Source organism: Loxodonta africana, chromosome 23, assembly GCF_030014295.1.
Source record: "Loxodonta africana isolate mLoxAfr1 chromosome 23, mLoxAfr1.hap2, whole genome shotgun sequence".
Classification (NCBI taxonomy): Eukaryota; Metazoa; Chordata; class Mammalia; order Proboscidea; family Elephantidae; genus Loxodonta; species Loxodonta africana.
Genome location: NC_087364.1, coordinates 59,497,822 through 59,523,304, shown reverse-complemented (window position 1 = coordinate 59,523,304; position 25,483 = coordinate 59,497,822). Strand labels below are relative to the sequence as shown.

Here is a 25,483-nt window from a genome sequence, read left to right as displayed (position 1 = left end):
ACCTTAATGAAGTTATAAAATATAAAATACTACAAAGTGCTGTAGGTTTCTCTGTTAGCACCCTAAATCATTTAAATCATAACACAGTGTACTTCACCATGTTCTGGGACATCAGCGGTTCGTCTACAGCGTGGAATTCTCTCCGTGGAGCACAAATCCCACAAGTGCAAAAGGTATTTCCAGTCCTTGTTATTTGGAAATGGTGTTTATTAAATCAGGATTTTACCTGTATAAACTCTTCAGATATTTGAAGTAGGAACACTGATGACTGAAATAGGCAAGTCTGTGCTTTAAAGATCATTTTAACTAGTATAAAAATGAGGCTATTCCCCACAGCCTAAGAGTCCGGGAAGTTTGAAATGGTACCCGTTATTTTCTTTCTATAAAACAGGATTTGGTTGTTCTCAAGTGTTTAACAGAATTCACTAAAGGCTTTCTTTCAAAGCATTCGTTACTTTGTGTCATTAATAATTACTCAGCATTTGCTCTTAGAATCTTAGTTTTATAAATCTTATGTCAAACTTCAGAACTTAAAAGCCTAGTAATAACTCAATGAACATTACCTAGAAGGGCCCACTAGAGAAACGGTTGCATAAGGGTCACAGCTTTGTCCATTTATGAGAGGCAACCCATGGCACGCCTTGATGCTGAGGTAGAATAAAACAGAATTAACATATTACATTCAAGTTAAACAATACAAAACGTCTTTAAATACAAATTAATATATTGGAAGGGTTCAAAATCGCTTCTCGTGTCTGTAGTTGTATACCTATATACGACCTAACACAAGTTTATGTGTATATGCATTTATTTCCTTATGATGTGTTTTCAAAATAGCACTAAATAGGAACGCCAGTCAGTACTGAGACTAACAAATAATATTTAACACTTTCCCGCCTAAATATCCAACAAGGTGCATTTTGTAGTTTGATAATACATCAAAACTGGTGTGGCTTCTAAAAAGGACAAGAAGGCAGTGAGAACTGTGAGTGAATCACAAACAAAGTCCACTCTATGGCATCATATCCTCCGCTAAAGCATGAATGAGAAACAAGGAAACAACTGTGGTTTCCACTGAAAATCTGGTTCCTAACTACAGGGCAAACGTTCACACAATTCTGTAACCTTTTACTCTGATTCTCAGAAACAGCTCCTGCATCATTCAATTTTTTAGACCGCAAAAACCAAGGCTGCCTATAACCCACTCCATGGATTGTATTTATTGGCATTTACAGAGAACAAAGAATTTGACTTATGACTTGTGCCTCAAATTTTCTCACTGAGTATTACTAAGTTCATGAGTTTAGATTAGTGTCTAAGGGTCTGCATTTCCTAATACCTAAGAGACACGCCTGAGTGTTGCTGAAAAGTATTCTTTGTTGAAATATGTGGGTGCAAATGTAGAACCGTTGGGCAATGTCCTCATTTCTCTCTACAACCCACAGATCACTACGCGGACTAAGTGCAAGTGGTGCGCTGCAGAGTCAAGACAGAAATGAGAACACGACTTAACTCCATTAAACTGGGTATCAAAAATCGAATTAAAAAAAAAAAATTCTGAAACAAACCCAAGAAAGAATAAGTAGTATTTCTAACTTTTAATGTTAGGCTGAGGTACATTCAAATTTTCCTCTCAAACTAAACCTCAAAATGACACCTGGTTTTTACATAGCATTTACAGTTGACGGTACTCTTTCACAAAATGCATCTAATGATGACTACTGCCTTTGAGATGAGTATCATCATGACATTCTAAAAAAAAAAGGTTCGAAGAGATTATATGAGAAAGTAACAACGTAAGGCTTGAAGAGGCAACAAAACTTGTAAGAGGCAGGCCAAACTTGAATTCTACTTTTCAACTCTGTTAATAAAGTCCAACACCTTTCTAAATTCCCCATCTGCCTGAAAATATTGCGTTACTTTCCTTGCGATACCAAATTTATCACATGTAAACACTAATTATGAGAAATCTATATTACAGAAAATCTATTCATTATACTTTCATGAGGTATTAAAAAAATGAGGACAATGCAGTACGGCATACAAAGACTTCCATAAGAATACCCACAAACCAAAACAATGAAGCACACAAACCAAATGTACGAGTCTATAAAAATCGCCAGAAGTATTCTTAATTTTGAAATGTAAGAAAGTTTAAAAATGTTTTCTGTCAAACTTAAGTAACATTGTCAAATAAACATTTTATTTGCTACATATACTCTAAAATATTATTTTCCTAATTACCTAGGATATAACTGTTCAAGCAACTTCACATGAGAAGCCATGATGGGCAGAAACAAATGCCGAAGATGATCTTAGTATACTGAATTATCTTATAAAGTTTTTATATGTGCCATATAAAGCTTTTGATATTAATACATTATCTAGAAATAATGAAGGGAAATAAATTTAGTCCAAACTTGTTTCAAATATAGACTGATCTGAATCTTTAACTCAGATTTTACTTTTTTTGAAACTAAATGTCTATGTCCAGCCACGATGGAGTTAATGGGAACTAGATTTACTGTCCCACCAGAAACAACTAAAAAATGGAGAAAATCAGCAATGCAGGGCAGTGATCCCTGAGAGGGAGAATAAACAAGATGAGCCCAGCTTACTGCTAGATGGTCTCCCTGAAAGAGGAGACAGAGCTGTCAGCTGTGGGAAGTCAAAATGGCTAGAATTCTCAAGGCAGAGACAGACAGACATTCCTCTAGAAAGCTGAAAGAATCCCCCTGAAGTCTTCAGCTGAAAGTTAATGATACACATGTGAGGAAATGACCCAAGACTGGAGAAAGAGTTGCTTGAAAAGAGCAGAGGAAACAATTCTGAAAGTCCATAAATGGCAGGCAATAGCTCCCGTTCCCACCAGCCATACTGGAAAACCCAGTGATTCATGGGTGCTGCCTCAGTAGTGGAAAAATGTAAGACCTAGACTAAAGGCTCCTCTTGTCCCATCTAAAAAGGATTAAAACCAGCCCACAAAGGATCAAATTGTTTCCAAGTAACTTAACTGAGCCCTGAACAGAGCTTGGAAACCCTGGTAGCCTAGTGGCTAAGTGCTATGACTGCTAACCAAAAGGCTGGCAGTTCCAATCCACCAGGCGCTCCTTGGAAACTCTATGGGGCAATTCTACTCTGTCCTATACAGCTGTTAAGAATCAACTTGACAGCAATTATTTTGGTTTGAACAAAGCTCAAGAATATTTATAAGGATATAAAAATATTCAGCAATTTCACAACGTCTGGCATCCCCCTGTAAAAATAACAACAATAACAACCAGGAATGCAAGAAGCAAGAAAATAATACCCATGATGAAAAGAAAAATCAACAGAAACAGAACACAAATTAGAATTAGTAGAAAAGAACACTAAAAAAACATATTCAATACAGACAGAAGATATTAAAAATTCAAAGCCTAGAGATTAAAATACAAGGTCTGATATGACAAACGCACTGGATGGAACTGATAGAAAATTAGACACAGCAGAGAAAAAGATTAGTAAACAAAGATATGGCAGTAAATAATATCCAAAATACAGAGAAGAAAGGTTGAAAAAAACTGAGCAGATCTGTGGAATGACTTCAAGTAGCCTAAAATATATAACTGGAGTATTCAAAAGAAGGGGCTGCAGGGAAAAAATTTGAAAAAAAAAAAAAAAAAGACAAAAAATTTCCAAATTTCCAAATTTAATGAAAACTAAACCCTGAGTAGAGAAATAGTGAAAAACAAAAAACAAAATAAAAAAAAAATTTCAAGGTATATCATGATCAAGCGGCTTATAATCAGTCATAAAAATCTTTTTTTTTAAATGCTCAATTCCTTTTACTGTTTAGAATCATTTCATTATACAAATGTACCCCATTTTTCCACTTTTTCTGTCATTCCATATTTGCTATATTTCCAATTTTTGGCTATTGTGAATAAAGCTGGTATTATTTACAAGTCTTCTCGAAGATTCATGTTTTCCTTTTTCTTGGATCGATAACCTTTAAATGATGTTGTTAGATGCAATATTCTAAAAATGTCAATTAGTTCAAATCAACGTGGAACATAATTTCTATACGCCTACCTTTTTAATTACTGAAAGAACAATGTTAAAATCCTCGCGTTTGTGGATTTTTCTATTTCACTCTTCATTCTTCAATTTTTTGTTTTACTTATTTTTAAATTATTAGATGTATACACATTTAGTATTGCTGTCTTTCTTGTGATTGTTCCTTTTTTTAATCATAATTTATTTTACTTTTGTTGTTGTTGAGAATATACACAGCAGAACGTATGCCAATTCAGCAATTTCTACATGTACAAGTTTGTGCAACCATTCTCACCTTCCTTTTCCAAGTTGTTTCTCCCCTGTTAACATAAACATACTGCCCCATAGGTTCCTATCTAATCTTCTGAGTTGCTGTTGTCAATCTGATCTCATACAGACATATCTTAAAAGAGCATAACATTCAAGGCAGACATTCTTTACTAGTTAAGCTAAACTATTTGGTTTTAAGAAGAATTCAGAGGATTTTTCTTTTTTTAATTGTACTTTAGATGAAGGTTTACAGAGCAAACTAGTTTCTCATTAAAAAATTAATACACATCTCTTTTGGGACATTGGTTGCCAACCCCTCAGGACGTCAACGCTCTCCCCTTCTTGACCTTGGGTTTCCCAATACCAGCTTTGCTGTCTGCTCCTGCCTTCTTGTCCTTGTCCCTAGGCTGGTGTGTCCAGTTAGTCTTGTTTTGTTTTATGGGCCTGACTTCATTACTGAGCTAAAAAGGGTGTTTGGGGGCCACACTCCGGGGTTTCTCTAGTCTCAAACAAGTAAGTCTGTGTGTGTGTCTGTGTGTCTGTGTGTGTGTGTCCAGGACTCTCAATTGTGATTCCTGACAGAGCAGTCAGTGGTGGTAGCCGGGCACCATCTAGTTGTGCTGGACTCAGTCTGGCAGAGGCTGTGATAGCTGTGGTCCATTAGTCCTTTGGACTAATTTTGCTCTTGTGTCTTTGATTTTCTTCATTCTCCCTTGTTGCAAATGGGGTAAGACCAATGGAGTATCTTAGATGGCTGCTCACAAGCTTTTAAGACCCCAACCACTACTCACCAAAGTAGAATGTAAAATATTTTCTTTATAAACTATGTTATGCCAGTTGAGCTAGATGTTCCCCGAGACCATGGTCTCAGGGGATATTTTTGGTTTAAAGTTTAAAGATTATCTCAGGGCAATAGTTTCATGGGTTCATCTGGCCCTCATGACTCCAGAAAGTGTGGATTCTACTAGAATTTGAAATTCTGTTCTGCATTTCCCCGCTTTTGCCCACGATTCTTCTACAGACTCTTCAATCAAAACGTTCAGTAGTGGTAGCCAGGCACCATTCAGTTCTTTTGGTCTCATTGCAAAGGAGGCAGTTATTCATGGAGGCAATTAGGCACACATTCCATTTCCTGCTCCTATTCCTGACTCTCCTTCTTCCTCTGTTGCTCCAGGTGAATGAAGAGCAACTGCTGTGTCGTGGACAGCCACCTGCCAGCCTTTAAGACCCCAGGCACTGGGCCACAAACTAGGAGGCGGAAGAGAAGCACTGAACACATTACTAGGCCACTTAACTAGGATGTCCCAGTAAGAATGACCCTAAACCTCCAAACCAAAGAACTAAATCCCATGAGGTATCTGGCTGTATATAAAGCAGCCTCAGTAGCTTTTCTTTTTTTTTTTTGTTGTTGTTGTACAAACTTTTTACATACAACTTTTTTTCTATCACACTTTTGCCAATTCAACTTTTTACAGCAACTGTATTAATTGGCTGTACAAATCTACCCTTAATCAATGCTGTTTTTCCATAACTGTAACCTAAACTCAGTACTCTATAAGCAATAACCTCCCCATTTCCCCCTTCCTCCCACCCCTGGTAACTACTAGTAAACTTTGGTCTCTACACATTTGTCTGTTCTTGTCTTTTTCTATAAGTGAGGTCATACAATATTTGTCCTTTTGTGACTGATTTACTCAGCATAATGTCTTCACCCCGTTATTTCTTGAATACTTTCTTACTTTCCGACTCTACAAGATGTTCTAGGTTCATCTTATCATCTTATATTTTCCCAGCCCCAGTGCTGAAATCAGTCACTGCTCCCAGGAGTCCAGGCTCTTTTACTAGGGCTACACTGTTTAATACTGCAGCCATTTGCCACAACTTGATATTTAAATTAATTAAAACTAAACAAAATTAATCTAAGACATGACAATTGGTCTCTAGTCATCTGGAACAAAAGAGAAAGAAGGAAACCAAAGACCTAGTGAAGGACTGATCAACAGTCTACACAAACAACAGCCTCATCTACCCTGAGACCAGAACTAACCATTCTGCTGAGAGCCACAATAGATTGACTCTGACAGAAAGAGAGAAAAATGTGGAACACAATCCTAAGCTCCCAAAAATCAAACAAACAAAAAGCACACACATACACACAGCCCTCCAAAAAACAGACTTACTGGACTGGCTGAAACTGGAAGACGCTCTGAGACTACTGCCCCGAGTTACTCTTTAAACCTTGAACCAAAACTAGCCCGAGGTAATCTTTTAGCTAAATAACAGATAGGCTTACAAAATAAAGAATATCACCTGTTGAGTACTGTACTCCTTTAAATGATCATCTATAGGAGATCAACAGTCAACAATTAGTTTAAAACAAGGATGAGAAGGTAACAGGACAGGGAAACTAGATTAATGGAAATGGAACAACCAGAATGATAATACTGAGAATGTCCACACATTGTGAAGAATGTAACCAATGTCACTGAATAATTTGTGAAGAAACCGTTGAACGGGAACATAAATTGCTATGTAAACCTTTACTGAAAAGACAATAAAACATTATTAAAAAAAAAAACAAAAACTAAACCAAATTACAAGTCCAATTCTTTAGTACTATTAGCCATATTTCAAGTTTTTAGTAGTCACACATAGCTAATGGCTATCAAGTGAAGATATAAAACACTTCCATCATCACAGTAGGATCTCCTGAACAGTGCTGACTGGAGAATGGTATTCAGAAACCAAGATCTGGGTGTTAAGTGTGCTCATTATGGCATGACATTTTTTCCAAAAACTGAAAAACCAAACCCAGTGCCGTTGAGTTGCTTCTGACTCATAGCGACCCTACAGGACAGAGCAGAACTGCCCCACAGAGTTTCCAAGGAGCGCCTGGCGGATTTGAACTGCCGACCCTTTGGTTAGCAGCCGTAGCAGTTAACCACTATGCCACCAGGGTTTCCTGACATTGCTTACAGACTCTTTAAATGGACAAAGCTTGTATGTGTGTGTTGTATCTATTAGACAAACATCTATCTGACATTTTGTGTTATGTGTGTGAGATGTCTGCCTTTAGACGAGAGCAGAGAAAAGGGGACATTAGCTGGCGGGGGGTGAAAATCAGGTCTGGGGAGGCATGCCTTTTAGAATGCGAGATCCTACAACATGCTTAAATGCCGATGAGAACAACCTATGAGAGCGAGGGTAAGGCTGACAACACAGGGCAAAGAAGAGATAACTGAGGGAGCAAAGTTCTTGAATGGGGCAAATGAATGGAATTCAGAGCTCAGATGGAAAAACTGGCCCTTGACAAGGGAAGGAATACCTCCTCTACCATGACGTAAGGATGCAAATATGGAAGTAAATATAGGTTTGCAGATTTGGATTCAGGAAGATGTGACCAATTTCCAGTGTGTGGCAATGGAGAATCTAGTAGGTATAACTAGAGAAGTACAGTAAAACTCTAGTGCAGTTATAAGGAAACAGGGAAATAAAAACAGGAGAGAGTAGGAACATGGAGAAGATCCATGGATGGAGTTCTTACTGAAGTTTAAGAAATGCCACAATGGGCAGCTTCTAAGACTGAAAGACAAGAGCGATGCTGGGATATGAATCTCTCCAAACACCATCCCCCAAAACTTTAAGTTCAACAAGCATCAAAGAGAACCACTCACCAAACCATGCCTTCAGTATTAACAGAAAACAAAAAATATCACGGACTTCAAAATACCTGTAAAGTTGAGAAACAATAAATTCCACAAAGCTACCACTGGAGCTCTGTTGCTGCACGTCAGTAAGAATGTAGAGAGGAGGCTTAAGAAACTCTGTAAAAGGAAGGAAGAAAAGGATATAGACCAGCATATGCCCATATAAAGGCTTGTTTACGAATGTTTATGACCATTTTATTTACGATAGCTAAAAATGGAAACATTCTAAATATCCATCAACTGGTAAACAGATAAGCAAATTTCATACAATTGAATACTACTCATGAATAAAAAGAAGTGGACTGGTTCTAGCTCTAGGACAAGATGCAGTAGATACATGCCTCCCTACTCTTCCCACCTAGCACAGCTAAAAACTCTGGACTTCATCTGTAACACAAACACAAGAAGACTCTGAAAGGTGGAGATAAGAAGGGAAAGTGGTTAGAGACCTTGGAACCCAAAGAAAGACATGACGGTGGATTCCCAAGGCTTTCTTTTTGCTTTATATATCCTGGACTGAGTGCCAGAGAAACCAGTAACCCAGAAACACCAATGGGAGTAGACAAAGTTCTCAAGAAAACACAACTCTCCCTAGCCAAAGGGCCAAGAAGTGAGCTCTCTAACAAGACAGAAACTCTTTAGACAATAACTCCATATTCTAACCAAACACCATGAAAAAAACTACAGCTCCACCGCCATTTCCATCAGCAAAGGTTGTGTGGGGAACCTAGACTTCGATCTCACCAGACTGTAAGGAGCCCCCTTCTCCCATGGTGTCAGTAGGACCACATGGGAAACCTGGACTGCCACTCCCACTCAGCAGTAATAAGGAGCTTCTCCCCCTCTCCACTAGGATAGTGTCAGAGAAGGCTGAGAGGAAGGCCAGATCTTTCACCACCTTCCAGGAGTAACCAACCTGCCCTCACCATACTGTCAGTAGAGGCTGCAAGGGGAGCAACAATTACAAGGTACCCCTACCCATCCCGGCCAGGATGGTGATGTCAGAAGAGGCCTAGCTGGAAGGTTCACTCCTATTCCTGCTCAACAGTAACTTGGAACTCTTCTCACTTCTCAACTCCCCCACCCAGGGGTGTCAATGGAGGCTGAGCTGGGCACCTGGATTTTTACCTCACCTGGCAGTAAAAAGGAGGCTTCCCTTTTCCCTAGCAGCACAGTGTCAGAGGAGGCCAGCTGAACAAGAACATTTAAATAAGATCCAGAATCCCATAGTAAACAAAATGTTCCAGATACAATAAAAAAAAGAAAACAAAAAAATCACTCATCATAGCAAGAGCTAGAAAAATATCAACTTAAATGAGAAAAGACAATCAAAAGATGCCAACCAACACTGAGAGGACACAGATGTTAGGATTATCATAAAAATGATAAAGCAGCCATCATAAAATCATTCAATGAGCAATTACAAACAAGGCTGAAACAAATGAAAAAACGTAGTTTCGGCAAGGAAGTATTACACAAAAAGATAAACCAAATGGAAATTTTAGAACTTAAAAATATAATAACCAAAATAAAAAACTCAATGGATTTGCTCAACAGCAGAATTGAGAGGACAAGAAATCAGTGAATTTGAAGACAGGACAATAGAAATGGCCCAATATGAACAAAAAGAGGGAAAACAGACTGGGTGGCGGGCGGGGGGGAACAGAGCCTCAGGGACCTATGAGACTATAACAAAGAATCTAATGTTTGCGTCATTGGGGTTCTGAAAGGAGAGGAGAAAGATGGCTGGGCTAAAAAAGTATTCAAAGAGATAACGGCTGAAATTGTTCCAAATGTGGCAAAAGACATAAATGTACAGATTCAAGAGGCCGAGCAAACCCCAAACAAGATAAACTCAAAGAAATCCATGCCAAGTCACATCACAGTCACACTACACTGAAACACACAGAAAACTAAAGAGAAAAAAAAAAAAACATCGAAAGCAGCCAGAAAAATGACACATCACCTATAAGGGAAAACAATTTGAACAACATCAAATTTCTCACCAGAAACAACGGAAGTCAGAAGGAAGTAGCTAAAAACAAAAAACAAACAAACAACAACAAAAAACACCTGTCAACCCAGAATTTTATATTCAGTGAAAATATCCTTTATCCTTCAGGAATGAAGGGAAAATCAAGGCATTTTCTGATAAAAGAAACTAAGAGAATTTGCCACCGATAAATGTACCTTCATAGAGTGGTTAGAAGAAAATCTCTAAAAAGAAAGAAAATCATTTAAAAAAAAAAAGAGGGGGGATCTTGAAACATCAGGAAGGAAGAAGAAATGGAAAGAGCAAAAATATTGGTAAATGCAACAGACTTTCCTTCTCTTGACTTTTCTAAATGGTGTCAGATGACCGAAGCAAAATCACAACATTGTCTGAAGTGGTTCTCGATATATGCAGGAGAAATACGTAAGACACTTATAAATGGGGGAGGGTAAAGGGATTTACAGAGGTTAAGGTTCTATACTTTATTCTAACTGGTGAAACGTCAACACCAGTAGACTACTCTCGTAAGTTATGTACGTATAAGGCAACATTTAAGACAACAACTAAAAAGCTACATGAAGAGATACCTTGTAAACAGAAGAACACTACAGATAAACTGAAATTCTAAAAAATGTTCAAGTAACCTATGGAAGTCAGGAAACAAAAAAGAGAAAAACAAAACAGAGAGGACAAACAGAAAAGAAAAAATTAAATGGCAGACTTAAGCCTAACATATCAATAATTGCATTACAAGTAAATGGTATAGTGCTTGCTTTGGACGCACATATACTAAGACTTAAATGGCATAAATTCACCAATTAAAAGAAATCGGCAGAGTGGATTAACATAGTGACACAACTACATGCTGGCTACAAGAAACTACATGCAACAACTTGGATGAATCTGAGTGGAAAAAAGAAAGTCAATCTCAAAAAGTCACATACTGTATGATTCTAGGAAACTCTGGTGGTGCAGTGGTTAAGTGCTACGGCTGCTAACCAAAAGATCAGCAGTTCAAATCCACCAGGCGCTCCGTGGAAACCCTACGGGGCAGTTCTACTCTGTCCTATAGAGTCACTAGGAGTTGGAACTGACTCGACAGCAAAAGGTTTGGTTTGTTTTAGTTTTGGTATGATTCTATTCACATTTTGAAATTACAAAATTATAGATATGGAGAAAGATCAGTGGTTGCCCAGGCATAGAGATGGTAGTGCAGAGGGAAAGGGGTACGACTATAAGGTAGCATAAAAAGGGAGATCTCTGTGGTGTGGTGGGGGTAGAACAGCTCTGTATCTTGATTGCAGTGGTGATTACACAAATCTACACATGTGATAAAATGATACAGAAATGCGTACATTTATACCAAGGTGAATCTACTAGTTTTGATATTGTGCTATCAAGATGTAACCACTGGGGGGAACTGGGTGAAGGGTATAGGGAACCTCTCTATACTATCTTTGCAACTTCCTGTGAATCTATAATTATTTCAAAATAAAAAGTTAAAGGAGAATCAAACTGCTTCAGTTCGAATCCAGGCTCTACCACTTCCTGTGTGAACTGGGGCTTATTTAACAAATTGTGCATTGGTTTTGTTACTTGGAAAATGAAGATAACAGTACCTGCCTAAGTTAAGAAATACATAAAATATTTTTTTAAAAAATCATACGTGCAACAATGTGGATGAATCTCAAAAGCACTACGCTACATGACAAAAGCAAGACAAAAAAGCCATATACTATACGATTCTGTTTATATAATTTGGAAAAGGTGAAACTATAGGGACAGCAATCAGAATGTGGTTGTCTGGGGCTGGGATTGACTCACATCTCTGAGTAATACCTTGCAGAGTAGTTTTGGCTTTTGTAATCCTCACATATTCAAAAGATAAAGTTAAACCAACAAGGATGGGAGAAAATAACCCTAAGCTGAATGCATACAAATCAGTCCAACCAACTGCACTTCAAATGAAAATGAGAAACAAATCAAAACAGGGAAGGGAGTGGTGGAGAGGGGACTAAGCCAAGTACTTTCACTATGTGCTTTCAGTCAAGGGAGATTAAAGCAAACAAACAAAAGTGCAAACAAATCTGAAACTGTTTTTAGTAGGTAAACCCAGACTGAGGAACACTGGAAAAACTAACTGACCTGTGTTCTTCAAAAACATCAACACCGTGAAAGACAAAGAAAAGCTAAAAACTAGTCCAGATTAAAGGAAATTAAAGAGACATGACAACTAAAAGCAATATATGATCTCAGACTGGACCTATTCTTAGAGGGGAAAAAAAAGGCCATAAAGGACATTATTGGGACAGCTGACACAACTGGAATATAGTAATTGTCAAAGTACAGAAATATAATAACCATTGGTAAAAGTATTATAGCAAAGGTTAAATTTTCTCAATTTGATAAATATGTTATTTTTGCTAGGTGCTGCCAAGTTGGTTTTGACTCACAGTGACCCTGTGTGCAACAGAACAGAACACTGCCGGGTCCTGTGTCATCCTCACAATCATTGTTATGCTTGAGTCCACTACTGCAGCCACTGTGTCAATCCATCTCATTGAGGGTCTTCCTCTTTTTCGCTGACCCTCTACTTTTCAAAGCATGATGTCCTTCTCCAGGAACTTATCCTTCCTGATAACATGCCCGAAGTGTGGGAGACAAAGGCTCGCCATCCTTGCTTCTTCTAAGGAGCATTCTGGCTATTCTTTTTCCAAGACAGATTTGTTAGTTCTTTTGGCAGTCTATGGTATATTCCATATTCTTTGCCAACACCATAATTCAAAGGCATCAATTCTTTGGTCTTCCTTATTCACTGTCCAGCTTTCACATGCACATGAGGCAACTGAAAAGAACAAGGCCTGGGTCAGGCGCTCCTAAGTCCTTAAAGTGACATCTTTGCTTTTTAACACTTTAAAGAGGTCTTTTGCAGCAGATTTGCCCAATGTCATTCATCTTTTGATTTCCTGGGTGCTGTTTCCACAGGCATTGATTATGGATTCAGGTAAAATGAAATACTCGACAACTTCAATATTTTCTCCATCTCTCATGATGTTGCTTATTGATCCAGTTGTGAGGATTTTTGTTTTCTTTAGTTTAAGGCGTATTCCCTACTGAAGGCTGTGGTCTTTGACCTTCATCAGTAAGCGCTTTAAGTCCTCTTCACTTTCAACAAGCAAGGCTGTGTCATCTGCATAACCCAGGGAGTTAATGAGTCTTCCTCCAACCCTGATGCCATGTTCTTCTTCATAGAGTCCAGCTTCTTGGGTTATGAATAAGTATGGTGAAAGGATACAACCCTGCTGTACACTTTTCCTGACTTTAAACCTTGCAGTATCCCTTTGTTCTGTTCGAACCACTGCCTCTTGGCTTATGTACAAGTTCCTCATGAACAAAAGTAGGTGTTCTGGAATTCCCCTTCTTTGCGATGTTATCCATAATTTGTCATGATCCACACAGTCGAATGCCTTTGCACAGTCAATAAAACACAGGGAAACATCTTTCTGGTACTCTCTGCTTTCAGCCAGGATCCATCTGACTGAGGTTATTTAAGACGGTGTCCTTGTTCTTAGGAACTACACACTGACACATTAAAGGGTGAAGAATCATGATGTACACAACCTTCACTCAAATGGTTCAGAAAAAATGAACTACACATAAACAAGGAATCCCTGGGTGGCAGGCGGTTAAGCACTCAACTACTTGCTGAAAGGCTGGCAGTTTGAACCTGCCCAGAGACACCTCAGAAGACAGGCCTGACGATCTGCTTCTCAAAGGTCACGGCCTTGAAAATCCTACGGAGCAGTTCTACTCTGTACACATGGGGTTGCCATGAGTCGGAACCAACTTGACAGGAACAACACCACACATGAGCAACATTACTATATAGTATTACATATTCCTATACAGAGAATGATGAAGTAAATGCGTCAAAGTGTTAAAAAGTTGGTGACTCTGAGGGTAAGGAATACATGAGAGTTCTTTGGATTATTTTTGCACGTTTTCTGTACGCTTGAAATTATTTCAAAATAAAAAAGATTAAAAAAAAATTACAGTAGGAGTATTTGAGTAATTGAGCAGGAAGGACAGAGTGAAGTCCTCACAGTGTAGGATATCTGAAATCATGATTTTTAAAGTGGTAAAGTTTCTTATATGTCAATATTTCACCCCATGAGATTTCGGTAGAATAGAGGAAAAGATGACGTAGGCAAGAACTGAGAGACCACAGTATTGACTGGGTCACCCATCCACGTAGAAATAAATATCACTAAGAATAATCATGGGCGGTAGGGTGGAGAAAAAAGTATCTGATTCAGTAATTTTCAATGAATGAAGGGAGAGAAGGGAGATGGGTAATAACGGTATATTGCCACAAAGGGGCTGGGTTTTCACAATTAGAATACGTTATATACTCTGGAGCAGCGAAAGAGCAAGGAGAACACCTACCCTATTTCCTGGCTCTAAAGTAAGTGGGTATGATAGAAAAAACATAGCCTCTGCTTGAGAAGGCTGTGGGAGGAAACAGTACCTCAGGGGGTATCCAAGTATCAGTGAAGGAAAAGATAGAGGAAACATTCAGAAGTAAGGAAATCGGTAGTTTTGATAAAACAGAAGAAGGGTTTGGGTGGGAGGGAACAGGTGGTGGATTGGGTTAGAACAGGAGATTTTTAGAACAGTTAGAAGATTAGAGTCTGGGTAATAAAAAATGACCAGAGGGTAGATGATATGAACAGGAAACCAAGGTAGGTAGAAATCCATACTGGTAATCTCAGGATGGGCATTAGTTCTAGCCCCAGGTCCATAATGCCTTGCTTTGTGGTGGAGTTTCTAGAGTACCTCCCTGAGGAAACCTTCCCTAATCTCCCTGCCAGACAATAGGCACCCTTATCTGTGATCCTATAATACATTCTCAATTGTCTGTAGCTATCACTTAACACAAATCCAAGAAATACTGGTTGAATGAAATAGTGACTCACAATAACCTGAGCAGACTAGATACGAGAAAAACAAACTGGAAATCAACTTAATAAAGGAATGGCATAGCAGAGATTAATTTCTGGAAAAAACAAACAAAAAACAGTTTCTGAAATATTTAAAATAAGGAGTTGGTTTAAGATGCAAAAGATAAAAAATGGAGGATCTTACTAGTTGATTTTGGTAAAAGAAATATGCTTACTGTACAACAAGCTGCTGGCACACAGTTCCATTGTCTGTTATCAGTTCATTCAGTTTTAATTCAAGGTGAACTTTACCCTATAATGACAAAAAATTATAAACTGAGTGGTCTATTTTACTGACAAAATATTAATTTTTTTCACATGGTAACCATAATATTTAGTTATCTACTGACCCCTAGCACATGGCTTTGCCCACACTAAATATTTGCTAAATGACTAAAAACCAACAACACAGATCAAATGCTGAACGATAAGAAGCAATCAAATGATTGTATCAAAGAGGGTATTAAATCTAAGAATTTCATGCCCGCTTCAACAAATATTTATGTCTTAATTATCAAGGATTAAAAAGAAAGATACTTATGTCTTAGGAAAATTTAAAATAAATCAAATTATAAAACGCAGAGTGCCTTTTCCAAAGAAGGTAAACCAGCAAAAATGACAGAGGCAATATCATCAGAAGACAAAGCACACAATTCTAAAACAACAAAACTAAAAAGCCAGTAAGACTTGACTTGTCAATACTTCATTTCAGAAAACACAGATTTATTATGTTTCAGGAGGCACTGCAGGGGTGGGGAGGAATCTACAGGTAGGTAACACACAGTCACTGCTTCCAAGAAGCTTCCAGTCTAGCTGGGGAGAGAAGAAATAAAAGATAACAATATTTGCCCAAGAGCATTAATGAAAAGATATGATACTAAAAATAAGGGAGTATTTTCTCAGTCAATAATTAAAGAATTTTTGAAAATTCAGTAGTATATTTTTAAAGGAATTCTAACTATCAACTTGTCAAGAAACAAAGCCTTACGAACAAAATAACTCAAAGCCTGATATTTCTACCCTGTCACTGGTGACGAGGAATTCTAAACCGATTAAGAATCACTGCTGATATGTGACAGTCTGACTTGATTTGTAAACGTTCACTTGAAGCTCAATAAAAGTTAATTAAAAAAAAAAAAAAGAAATCACTGCTGGATTACCTCCACCCAACTGATAAGACAAATTCCCACACTACCATGTGGAGATTTCAGGGGTGTGATATCTAGGGGCTGATGACATGAATGTTTCATCAGAGTGGTAAGAAAGTTCATTATCTAGTCACTCCTCCTCTTTGAAACAACTCTTCTCAGACACTCTTTCACAGAAACCTGACCTTCACCAGCCTCACTACTTTATGGAAATTTGCTAGACTGGAGTGAATCTGAGGTCCACTAACTAGCTACACAGCTCAGGAGCAGGTGGTTAGTAAGTGACAAACAACAAATACTGACAGATCTTGACACAAATGTCTGCATGAGAAGGTTAAGTTCTGAAGCAACAAAGACCATCAGTAGTCGTAAAATTAGCAGTAAGGTGGAGCAGAAACTAAATTAAGCAAATATTCCACTAAAAATCTAAGGACGGGTATTTATAAAATCGTAATTTATAAAATAGGTCTTTCGTTTCGTTATTCCTGTATTTAATACAAGTATACCTTGTTTTATTGCACTTTGTATATATTGTTTTTTTACAAATTGAAGGTTTGTGGCAACCCTGCTTTGAGCAAGTCTATCGGCGCCATTTTTCCAAGGGCATATGCTCACTTCGTGTCTCTGTATCACATTTTGGTAATTCTCGCAATATTTCAAACTTGTTCATTATTATCATGTCTGTTATGGTGATCTGTGATCAGCTGCCTTTGACGTTACTCCTGAAATTATTTTGGGGCACCAAAAACTGCACCCACATGAGACTGCGAACTTAATTGATAAACGCTCTGCGTGTTTTGACTGTTCCACCGACTGGCAGTTCCCCGTCTCTCCTCCTCTCCTCGGGCCTCCTTATTCCCTGAGGCATGACAATATTGAAATTAGGCCAATTAATAACCCTACAATGGTCTCTAAGCATTCAAGTGAAAGGAAGAGTTGCACATCTCACTTTAAATCAAAAGTTAGAAATGCTTAATTTAGTGAGAAAGGTATGTCGAAAACCAAGACAGGCCAAAAGCTAGGCCTCTTGCACCAACCAGTTAGGCAAGTTGTAAACGCAAAGAGAAAGTTCTTGAAGAAAATTAAAAGTTCTACTCCAACGAACACATGAATGGTAAGAAAGTGAAACAGTCTCATTGTTCACAGGGAGAAAGTTTTAATGGTCTAGATAGAAGATCAAAACGGCCACAACATTCCCTTAAGCCAATGGCTAATCCAGAGCAAGGCCCTAACGCTTTCAATTCTATGAAGGCTGAGTTGGTGAGGAAGCTGCAGAGGCTGGTTCACGAGGTTTAAGGAAAGAAGCCATCTCCACAACATAGAAGTGCAGGGTGAGGCAGCAAGCACTCATGTAGAGCTGCAGGAAGTGATCCAGAAGCTCTAGCTAAGGTAAGTGACGAAGGCGGCCACACCACACAACGGATCTTCAACAGAGACCTAACAGCCTTGTACTGGAAGAAGATGCCACCGAGGACTTTCACAGCCAGAGAGGAGAAGTCAACGCCTGCCTTCAAAGCTTCAAAGCACAGGCTGACTCTCTTGTTGGGGGCTAATGCAGCTGGTGACTTTAAGGTGAAGCCAATGCTCATTTCCCACTCTGAAAATCCTAGGGCCCTTAAGGATTATGCTAAATCTACTCTGCCTGTGCTCTATAAAGGGAACAAGAAAGCCTGGATGACAGCACATCTATTCACAACATAGTTTACTGAGTATCTTAAGCCCACTGTTGAGACCTAGCACTCAGAAAAGAGGATTCTTTTCAAAATATTACTGCTCGTTGACAATGTACCTGGTTACTCAACAGCTCTGATGGAGATGTACGAGGAGATTAATGTTTTCAGGCCTGCTAACACACATCCGTTCTGCAGCCCATGGATCAAGAAGTAGCTTCAACTTTCAAGTCTTATTATTTAAAAGATACATTTTGTAAGGTTATAGCTGTCATAGATAGTGACTTCTCTGATGGATCTGGGCAAAATAAATTGAAAACCTTCTGGAAAGGATCCGCCATTCTAGATGCCATTAAGAACATTCACAATTCATGGGAGGAGGTCAAAATATCAACATTAACAGGAGTTTGGAAGAACCTGATTCTAAGACTCATGGATGACTTTGCGGGGTTTAAGACTTTAGGGGAGGAAATAACTGCAGATGTAGGGAAATAGCAAGATAACTTATAATTGGAAGTGGAGCCTGAAGATGACTGAACTGCTACAATCTCACGATAAAACTTTTTAACAGATGACAAGTTCTTCTTATGGATAAGCAAAGGAAGTGGTTTCTTGAGACGGAATCTACTCCTGGTAAAGATGCTGTGAACATTGTTGGAATGACAACAAAGGATTTAGAATATTCCATAAATTTAGTTGATAAAGCAGTGGCAGGGTTTGAGGAGACTGATTCCAGTTTTGAAAGAAGTTCTTCTGTGGGTAAAATGTTGTCAAACAGCATCACATGCTACAGAGACATCTTTAGTAAAAGGAAATGTTGACTGATACGGTAAACTTCATTTTTGTCTTATTTTAAGAAATTGTCACAGCCACTTCAACCTTCAGCAACAACCACCCTCATCAGTCAGCAGCCATCAACATCGAGGCAAGATAGTCCACCAGCAAAAAGATGAGATGACTCACTGAAGGCTCAGATTATGGTTAGTATAGTATAGTGTAAACATAGCTTTTAAATGCACTGGGAAACCAAAAAATTCACGTGACTCACTTTACGGAGATACTCGCTTTATTGCACTGGTGTGGAACAGAAGCTGGTGGCACAGTGGTTAAGAGCTCAGCTGCTAACCAAAAGGTCATCAGTTCAAACCCACCCGCCGCTCCTTGCCAACTCCATGAGTCAGAAACAACTCTACAGCAAAGGAGTTTTTGGTCTTTTATGCCTGTATTCACAACCCTTACTACTATTCAAGAGTGACTCTGAAGGTCTATGATATGTAGTAATTTGTAGTATTACTTGACTAGAATTTTGAATCATGCTTGCTGCCAAGCCAGCACGTTTCTCTCATCCGGCTAGTGAGGGAATCTAGTCAACTGAATCCGAATTTGCATCTCAAGGCAGTTTTACTATTTTAACATGCATGCATTTTACGGTAGAAACTGTGCTAAAAAGGTACTCCCAACTGTCTCTGAGGAAAAGACTAGGACCTACTCTATTTCTAAAACTATAAAAAAACATTAAAACAGAGTAGAAAAAAGTACAATGATTTTATTTAGAGCTAAAAAAAAAAAAAAAAGCCAGAGCTAGGGGAAAAAAAATCAGTGAGATTCTTCTAGGAATCATTATCACTGAGTCAGAGCCTACCTAATATGTTCATTACTCCCACTGACGGTTAAACAAAACATTCCTTTGGTATTAGTCAACAACAAACGTAACTGTGTATTAACTTAGTGAAGAAAAGAGTAGGGAAAGAACAGGTAAACACAAGACATATGGTATTAGGGTGGAACACTAAAATTAAAAGGCATTATAAGTTAAATAAAGGAAGTGATAATTTCCAAACTGTAGAACACTACCTCACTGCATACTTTAACATGGAAATATGTACATGATACTTGGCAAAAGAAACAAGTTACAAAATAGGGTGTATAATATGATGCTAATTTATAAAAATACACTAACACATACACACACGTAAGCATAGAAGTTTATTCTAACTAACGCACCTTGCTTTTTAGTAAAGAAAAATTAACAAGTTTTTGAAGCTGCCACAGTATCAGAAACTGAAATCCGTACATATTTTGAAAAAGATATTTAATATTCCTGACTATTTTTTACACAAAAGTTCACTTCTACTTATACCTGTCATCATTTTATAGATTTATACTGCAGCAAAACTTTTTTTTTTTTTTTTGGAGGGGGCAGTTTAGAATCCAGCAAAACATTACATATCCTAACTGCCTTTGAAGCCCGGGATGGTAGGTAGGAATAGCCCTACAATACAGTTCTTGACAATGAGATGTAAACAGAAATTGCTGGTGGAGTAGTCTAAAAAAAAACGTTTTAAATGGGACTCCATACCCTAAGCAGTGCCACGAGAGGATGAGAAGCTTAATGAAAGCTTTCCACAGTCTTGTGGTGCTGGGCAGACAAAAAAACTGGAGTTCAGGCCCACAAGGTAGAGTGGCCATGGAAAGCACTCAGGCTTTTGGCCGGAACCTCTGAAGGACACCTGAAGAATAAGGATGAACTGGAAATAGGCTAAATCCCTGACTGGATTAAGGTGATCTGTCTCTAGCCTAACTGCCTGCCAGAAGCAAATCATCTCTGAAGTAATAAAAATTTCTATCCAGAGCCTCAAATTATCTTGAAAATACTTCATATACAATGTCCAGCATTCAATAAAAAAATTACTAGGCATGCCAGAAAACCAAATCATCAAAAATCAAAAGAAAAAAAATTGCAAAAGCAACAGATTTAGAGGAGATTCAGATATTAAAGATAACTGAGAGGTTAAAATTGTTGTTTTTAAAATTTTTTTAATGATAGAGAAGAAAAGAGCAAATCCAGCAGAGAACTGGAAAGTATAAAATCAAATGAAAAATTTTACACTAAAAAACAAAATAACCAAAATGAAGAATTTAGTGGATGTATTTAACAGCAGATTAGACACAGCTGAAAAAAAGATTGGTGAAATGGGAGATTAGTCAGTAGAAAATATCCAGTGCAGCACAGACAGAACATAAAGCATGTATGAGACATAGTGAAATGGTCTAAACGTCATGTAACTGGAGAGCCAGGAGAGAGGAGAAAGAAAGAACAGGGCAGGAAGAAAAAAAAAGATGAAGAGATAACAGCCTGGAATTCTCAGAAACTGATCAAAGAAATGAAACCACAGATTCAAGAACCCCTAGAAGCACTCAAGTAGAACAAAGACAGCCACACCTAAACATATCACACTAAAATTGCTGAGAAAAGAAGATAAAAAGAAAATCCCCACAGCAGCTAGAGAAAACACAGACATTACCTATGAAGAAGCAACAATAAGACACCGACAAGAAACTACTATGTTTGATGATAAACATGAAATGTCATTTGGCCAATATCTGCTTTCTTAACTTAGAGAAGTTCAATGACAAACAGTATATCCATCATATATGCCAGAAAACATTGGAAGTTCAGATATCTGGTACTGTACACACCTTTTTTTTAAAATTTGATTGTGTTTTAGGTGTGTACTCTATACTTTTAATTAATTAAAAATAAACCAAGTCTTTTCAATAGAATTGGCTCTGTTAAGCTGATATATGTAACTGTACCACGCCAGTTTATATTAAGGAGCATATTCAGGAGCTTAATATTACTCTGGTACTGTCTGAGGGTTTCATATTTTATATGCTAACTTTGTTTCAATAACATTTATAAAAATTTCACACAGAAATAGCTGTGATTATTTCAATTTTATTTTAGCATATTCTTGGTATCATACGGATGTGTGCATTTCTGCACACAGTTTGTGATATTTAGATGAATATAGGTATTTTGGCAAAACAATGCATGCAATTAAAAACCTCTGAAGTCTAAAAAATGTTTCCTTTTTTATAATGAAATATTAAAATTTCAACAATCATTTCCACATAAAGAAACTCAGTACACTGTTTTAACCAGTGAAAATTTTTCTTCATGTGAGGAAAAAATCCCAACTTCTGGATTTCTGACAGGTATTTTTATATTTAGTAATTATTTTCTGTAAATCATTTTGGACACAATTGCCCGGTTAGATGCAAAACAAAATAAGGGTTTTATTTAATATCTCATATATTAATGTCAATTATTTATGGATAGATTTGTTTTCCTCCATAAAGACTTAATGTTATCTAGAACGGTTCACTTTTTTCTTATTTTAATTTTACAAATAAAGTTTTTTTCTTAAATCAACCTGCAATAATGAATTATGCCTTTGCATTCATTATGTCTTAATCAGGCATGTTAAAACAAAACAGATGTATGTATTACTAACTATAATCACTGCATTTTTTTAAATGCAGAGACCATAGTAAGGTATAAGGCAGAGGCCGTATTACCAAAAGGGTGTGGGGGAGACTATAAAGCAATCAATAATTTATAGCATGATCCAGAAATTCAAGACAAGCTTGTTGGCAAGGACTTACTAAGTAATTGCATCAAAAGACCACGGCTGACAGTATATCTGGATTTACTGCTTGTACAAGTTGTGTGAGACAAACACCCTTAATTAATGAAAGCATATGGAGAATATGGGAGACTTTGCTTACTCAGTCTTATGGATCACTCTTAAAGCACACTTTGTATTCAATCTTTTTATTCTATAAGGAGAAATCTGTTACAGTCATGTTCTTTATCATAGCTCCTAAGAAATAAAGAAAGGAAAATACTTAAAAGTTTCTTATGAATTCAAGGATCAAGCAGCTAAAAGCATAACTACAGATCACTGAAGCCAAAAGATTTATAAGAAGAGACACCAGCACAAACCTTATTAGTTTCACCTACAGGGGAGCAAAGGCTATGGAGAAAGAATACAAAGTTAAGTAGGATGATAACTAAGAACAGAAGCTAAGGAAGAGAATAAAAGGAGGACATGCTCGACAGTACCGAAAGCTGTTAAAAGATCAAAAAGACTACAAATGTCCATTATACTTTGTGATACAAATGCCATGACACTGAGAGCTGTCTGCACTCTCCTTCTGACCCTCTGTGGGACTGGAAGACAGATTAGAGTGGGTTGAGAAAAAAATGGTTCAACCCAGAAAGTAAAACTGCAAAAGGAAGAATCAAGCAAAATTAAAAAAAGCTGAAAGTGCACTCAGGAAATATTACTAATAATTCTTTAACCTTCTGAGAAGGAAACTGAAAGTAATTACTAACATGATTAGCAGCACTAATAAGGCAGGTGAGACAATTCAAGAAGGGAGGGTAGAGTTCTTAGCAACGTTCCAAGTGTTTTGGCATAAAACCTATCTTACTACTTTTGGGGATCTTTTTATTTGAGGACTAACTTACGTTTCTGTATATAGTCATAGAACTTCAAAGGGAATCCTGTATATGAAGTTCTTATTTCCCCAATAAAGTTCCTCAAGCAACAATAAGTTAGCAACTATTTTGCGTCCAAATGCCAATTAGTGGCAGAACTAGGAAATCAAACAATCTTTCTCTGAAGTTGAGATGTCTGTTATTTCCTCTACCCAAGCCCCTTTCTTAGGGAACAAAACCCCAAACTTGACTGCTCTACAGTGATTTTATCCTCCAACAATGAGGGCTGGCATGGATGACTGACCCAAGTATGGCCAAATTCTCCTTCTAAATTGTGGCACAGAAATGAGTCAGATCTTAGAGAGTGAGGGGCTGTATAGTCATGAGGGCTCAAAGGCTGGTGCGGCACGTTTTTAAGCTGCCAACGCAAAAGCTGATGTGCAGAAGGAGACAAGAGATCAGAGTGGATTTATAGAGAAGCAGAAGGGACAGACATATATTCTCATCTGACATACAAAAAGACTACACTGAACTCTCATCATTTGAGTTAGATGAATGTAACCATATACACTGTAAAAGGAGAGGAGAAGAGAGAGAAAAAACACTAGCAAAATGAAAGGGGGAAAAAAAACTTTAAATAGTAAGCACTTACACCCAAAGAGCACAGTGAGCGTATCAGTGGGGAGAAATGAATCAGTGGGTCTCAGCTGCCATGTGCCCCTTGCAGTATGAGCATCTACTACTGCACTAAGTGAGAGTCTACAGTTTGAAGATAAAATCTTTTTCATTCACCATGGCCACTAATGCTAGTCAACTATTTTGTGCAGCTGCCAACCGAAACCAAACAAACCCATACTTTTGTACACTTTATGAGAAATTAAAAGTCTTTTCAAAAATAGTTCTGACTTGGTGAGAACTGCACCTGGCTTGCTATCTTAAAAACCTAACCTCCTCTTAAGATGCAGCTCTTCCACAAATGCCTGACAACTTAAATTGGCCATGTTGGGGTTGCCGTAATGGTATTCGAAGAAGCTCCCTGGGAACTTTCTAATGCCTTTTTTCCTTTGAGCTAATCTGTGTGGGTTTCTGTTCTTTACACTCAGGTGTTCACTAAGTGAGCCTCCTAATCTCTTTCGAGAACCTTTAAGAGTGATAGGACAGAGGAGCGAAAGGGAATAAAGCACTGTGGTTAGGAGCTCTAGCATCAGACAAATTTCTGTCCGAATCATGGCTCTATCACTAAGCAGAGTACTGTGACTTTGGACAAATTATTTAACCTCCACAAATCTCATTTTCCTTATTTACAAAATGGAGATTATAATGCCGACATCACTATATTTATTTTGAAGATTAAATGAGATAATGTATATTAAGCATTTAGTGCTATGCTTTGTATATACTATTACAACTAAGTTTAATCTTCCTGCTGAACTTAAATTTCTCTTGTAGCTTTTTCCTAGCGCTCCATCAACTGGTCTTATTTGCCATGATATTTTTGTTAAAGTTTCTAAGATTTATGCAGGTGAAAAAAATTTATTAGCAAGGTAGGGTTTTCATAAATCATGGGGTAGTATGGGCTGCTCCTCTACCTTTTCTAGACTCACGAAGGTAATTTAGTTAGTTTTCCTAGGTAAGTTTTGGGGCCAGATAACAATATTCTTAACGGTACTCTATTAACATGAAAACTGTTAAGCATCACTCCCACCCCCTAAAGTGATCTTTCTTCCAAAATTATTTTTAAATAGTGGGTAGCTCTTACTAATTAAATATCATTTACGATAAAAGGGTTGGAAAGGTTAATAATTCATGGCCATGAACATAATTCCCAGCTAATAAAAAATTTCGATATTATATTTAATACGTAAATGCTCCTTCCAGAATCTTCACGTTTTTCAGATGAGTTTTATATAAATAAAAAACCAAGCCTGTTGCTCTCAAGTTGATTTTGACTCATAGAGACCCTATAGGACAGAGTAGAACTGCCCCATAGGGTTTCCAAGGAGTGCCTGGTGGATTTGAACTGCTAACCTTTTGGTTAGCAGCCACAGCTCTTAACCACTACACCACCAGGGTTTCCAAACCTGTTGCCGTCCAGTCAATTCTGACACGTTTATATATACATCATCAGATAAAAGCCTATGACCCAGTACTGACACTAGTACCATCTCCACAAATTATAAAGAGTATCCTATGCAGATTTCTATTTTTTGAGATCTGGAGCCCTGACATTATTTAGTAAATTTACACTAGTCATAAGAAGAATGGGCTTAAACTAAATCTTTAAATAATCCTCAAATTTCATTTCAGACTAAAATTTCAGTCTTTTCTTATCTTGCCATTTGTTAAAGCTATTAAAAATAAAAACTGGTA

At 37.6% G+C, this 25,483-nt stretch overlaps 1 protein-coding gene across 7 annotated transcripts in view; it reads right to left on the bottom strand.

Annotated features, from left to right (window-relative positions):
• Nucleotides 1–25,483, bottom strand: part of RASA2 (RAS p21 protein activator 2) — a 113,673-nt gene that overhangs the window by 52,181 nt on the left and 36,009 nt on the right. For all 7 annotated transcript variants that reach the window (XM_064275524.1, XM_064275528.1, XM_064275525.1 and 4 more), the window contains exons 5-6: nucleotides 15,185–15,261; nucleotides 564–647 (exon numbers count right to left, since the gene is read on the bottom strand). In XM_064275524.1, the coding sequence (XP_064131594.1) occupies nucleotides 564–647; nucleotides 15,185–15,261 (161 nt within the window). The remainder of the gene's footprint in view (nucleotides 1–563; nucleotides 648–15,184; nucleotides 15,262–25,483) is intronic.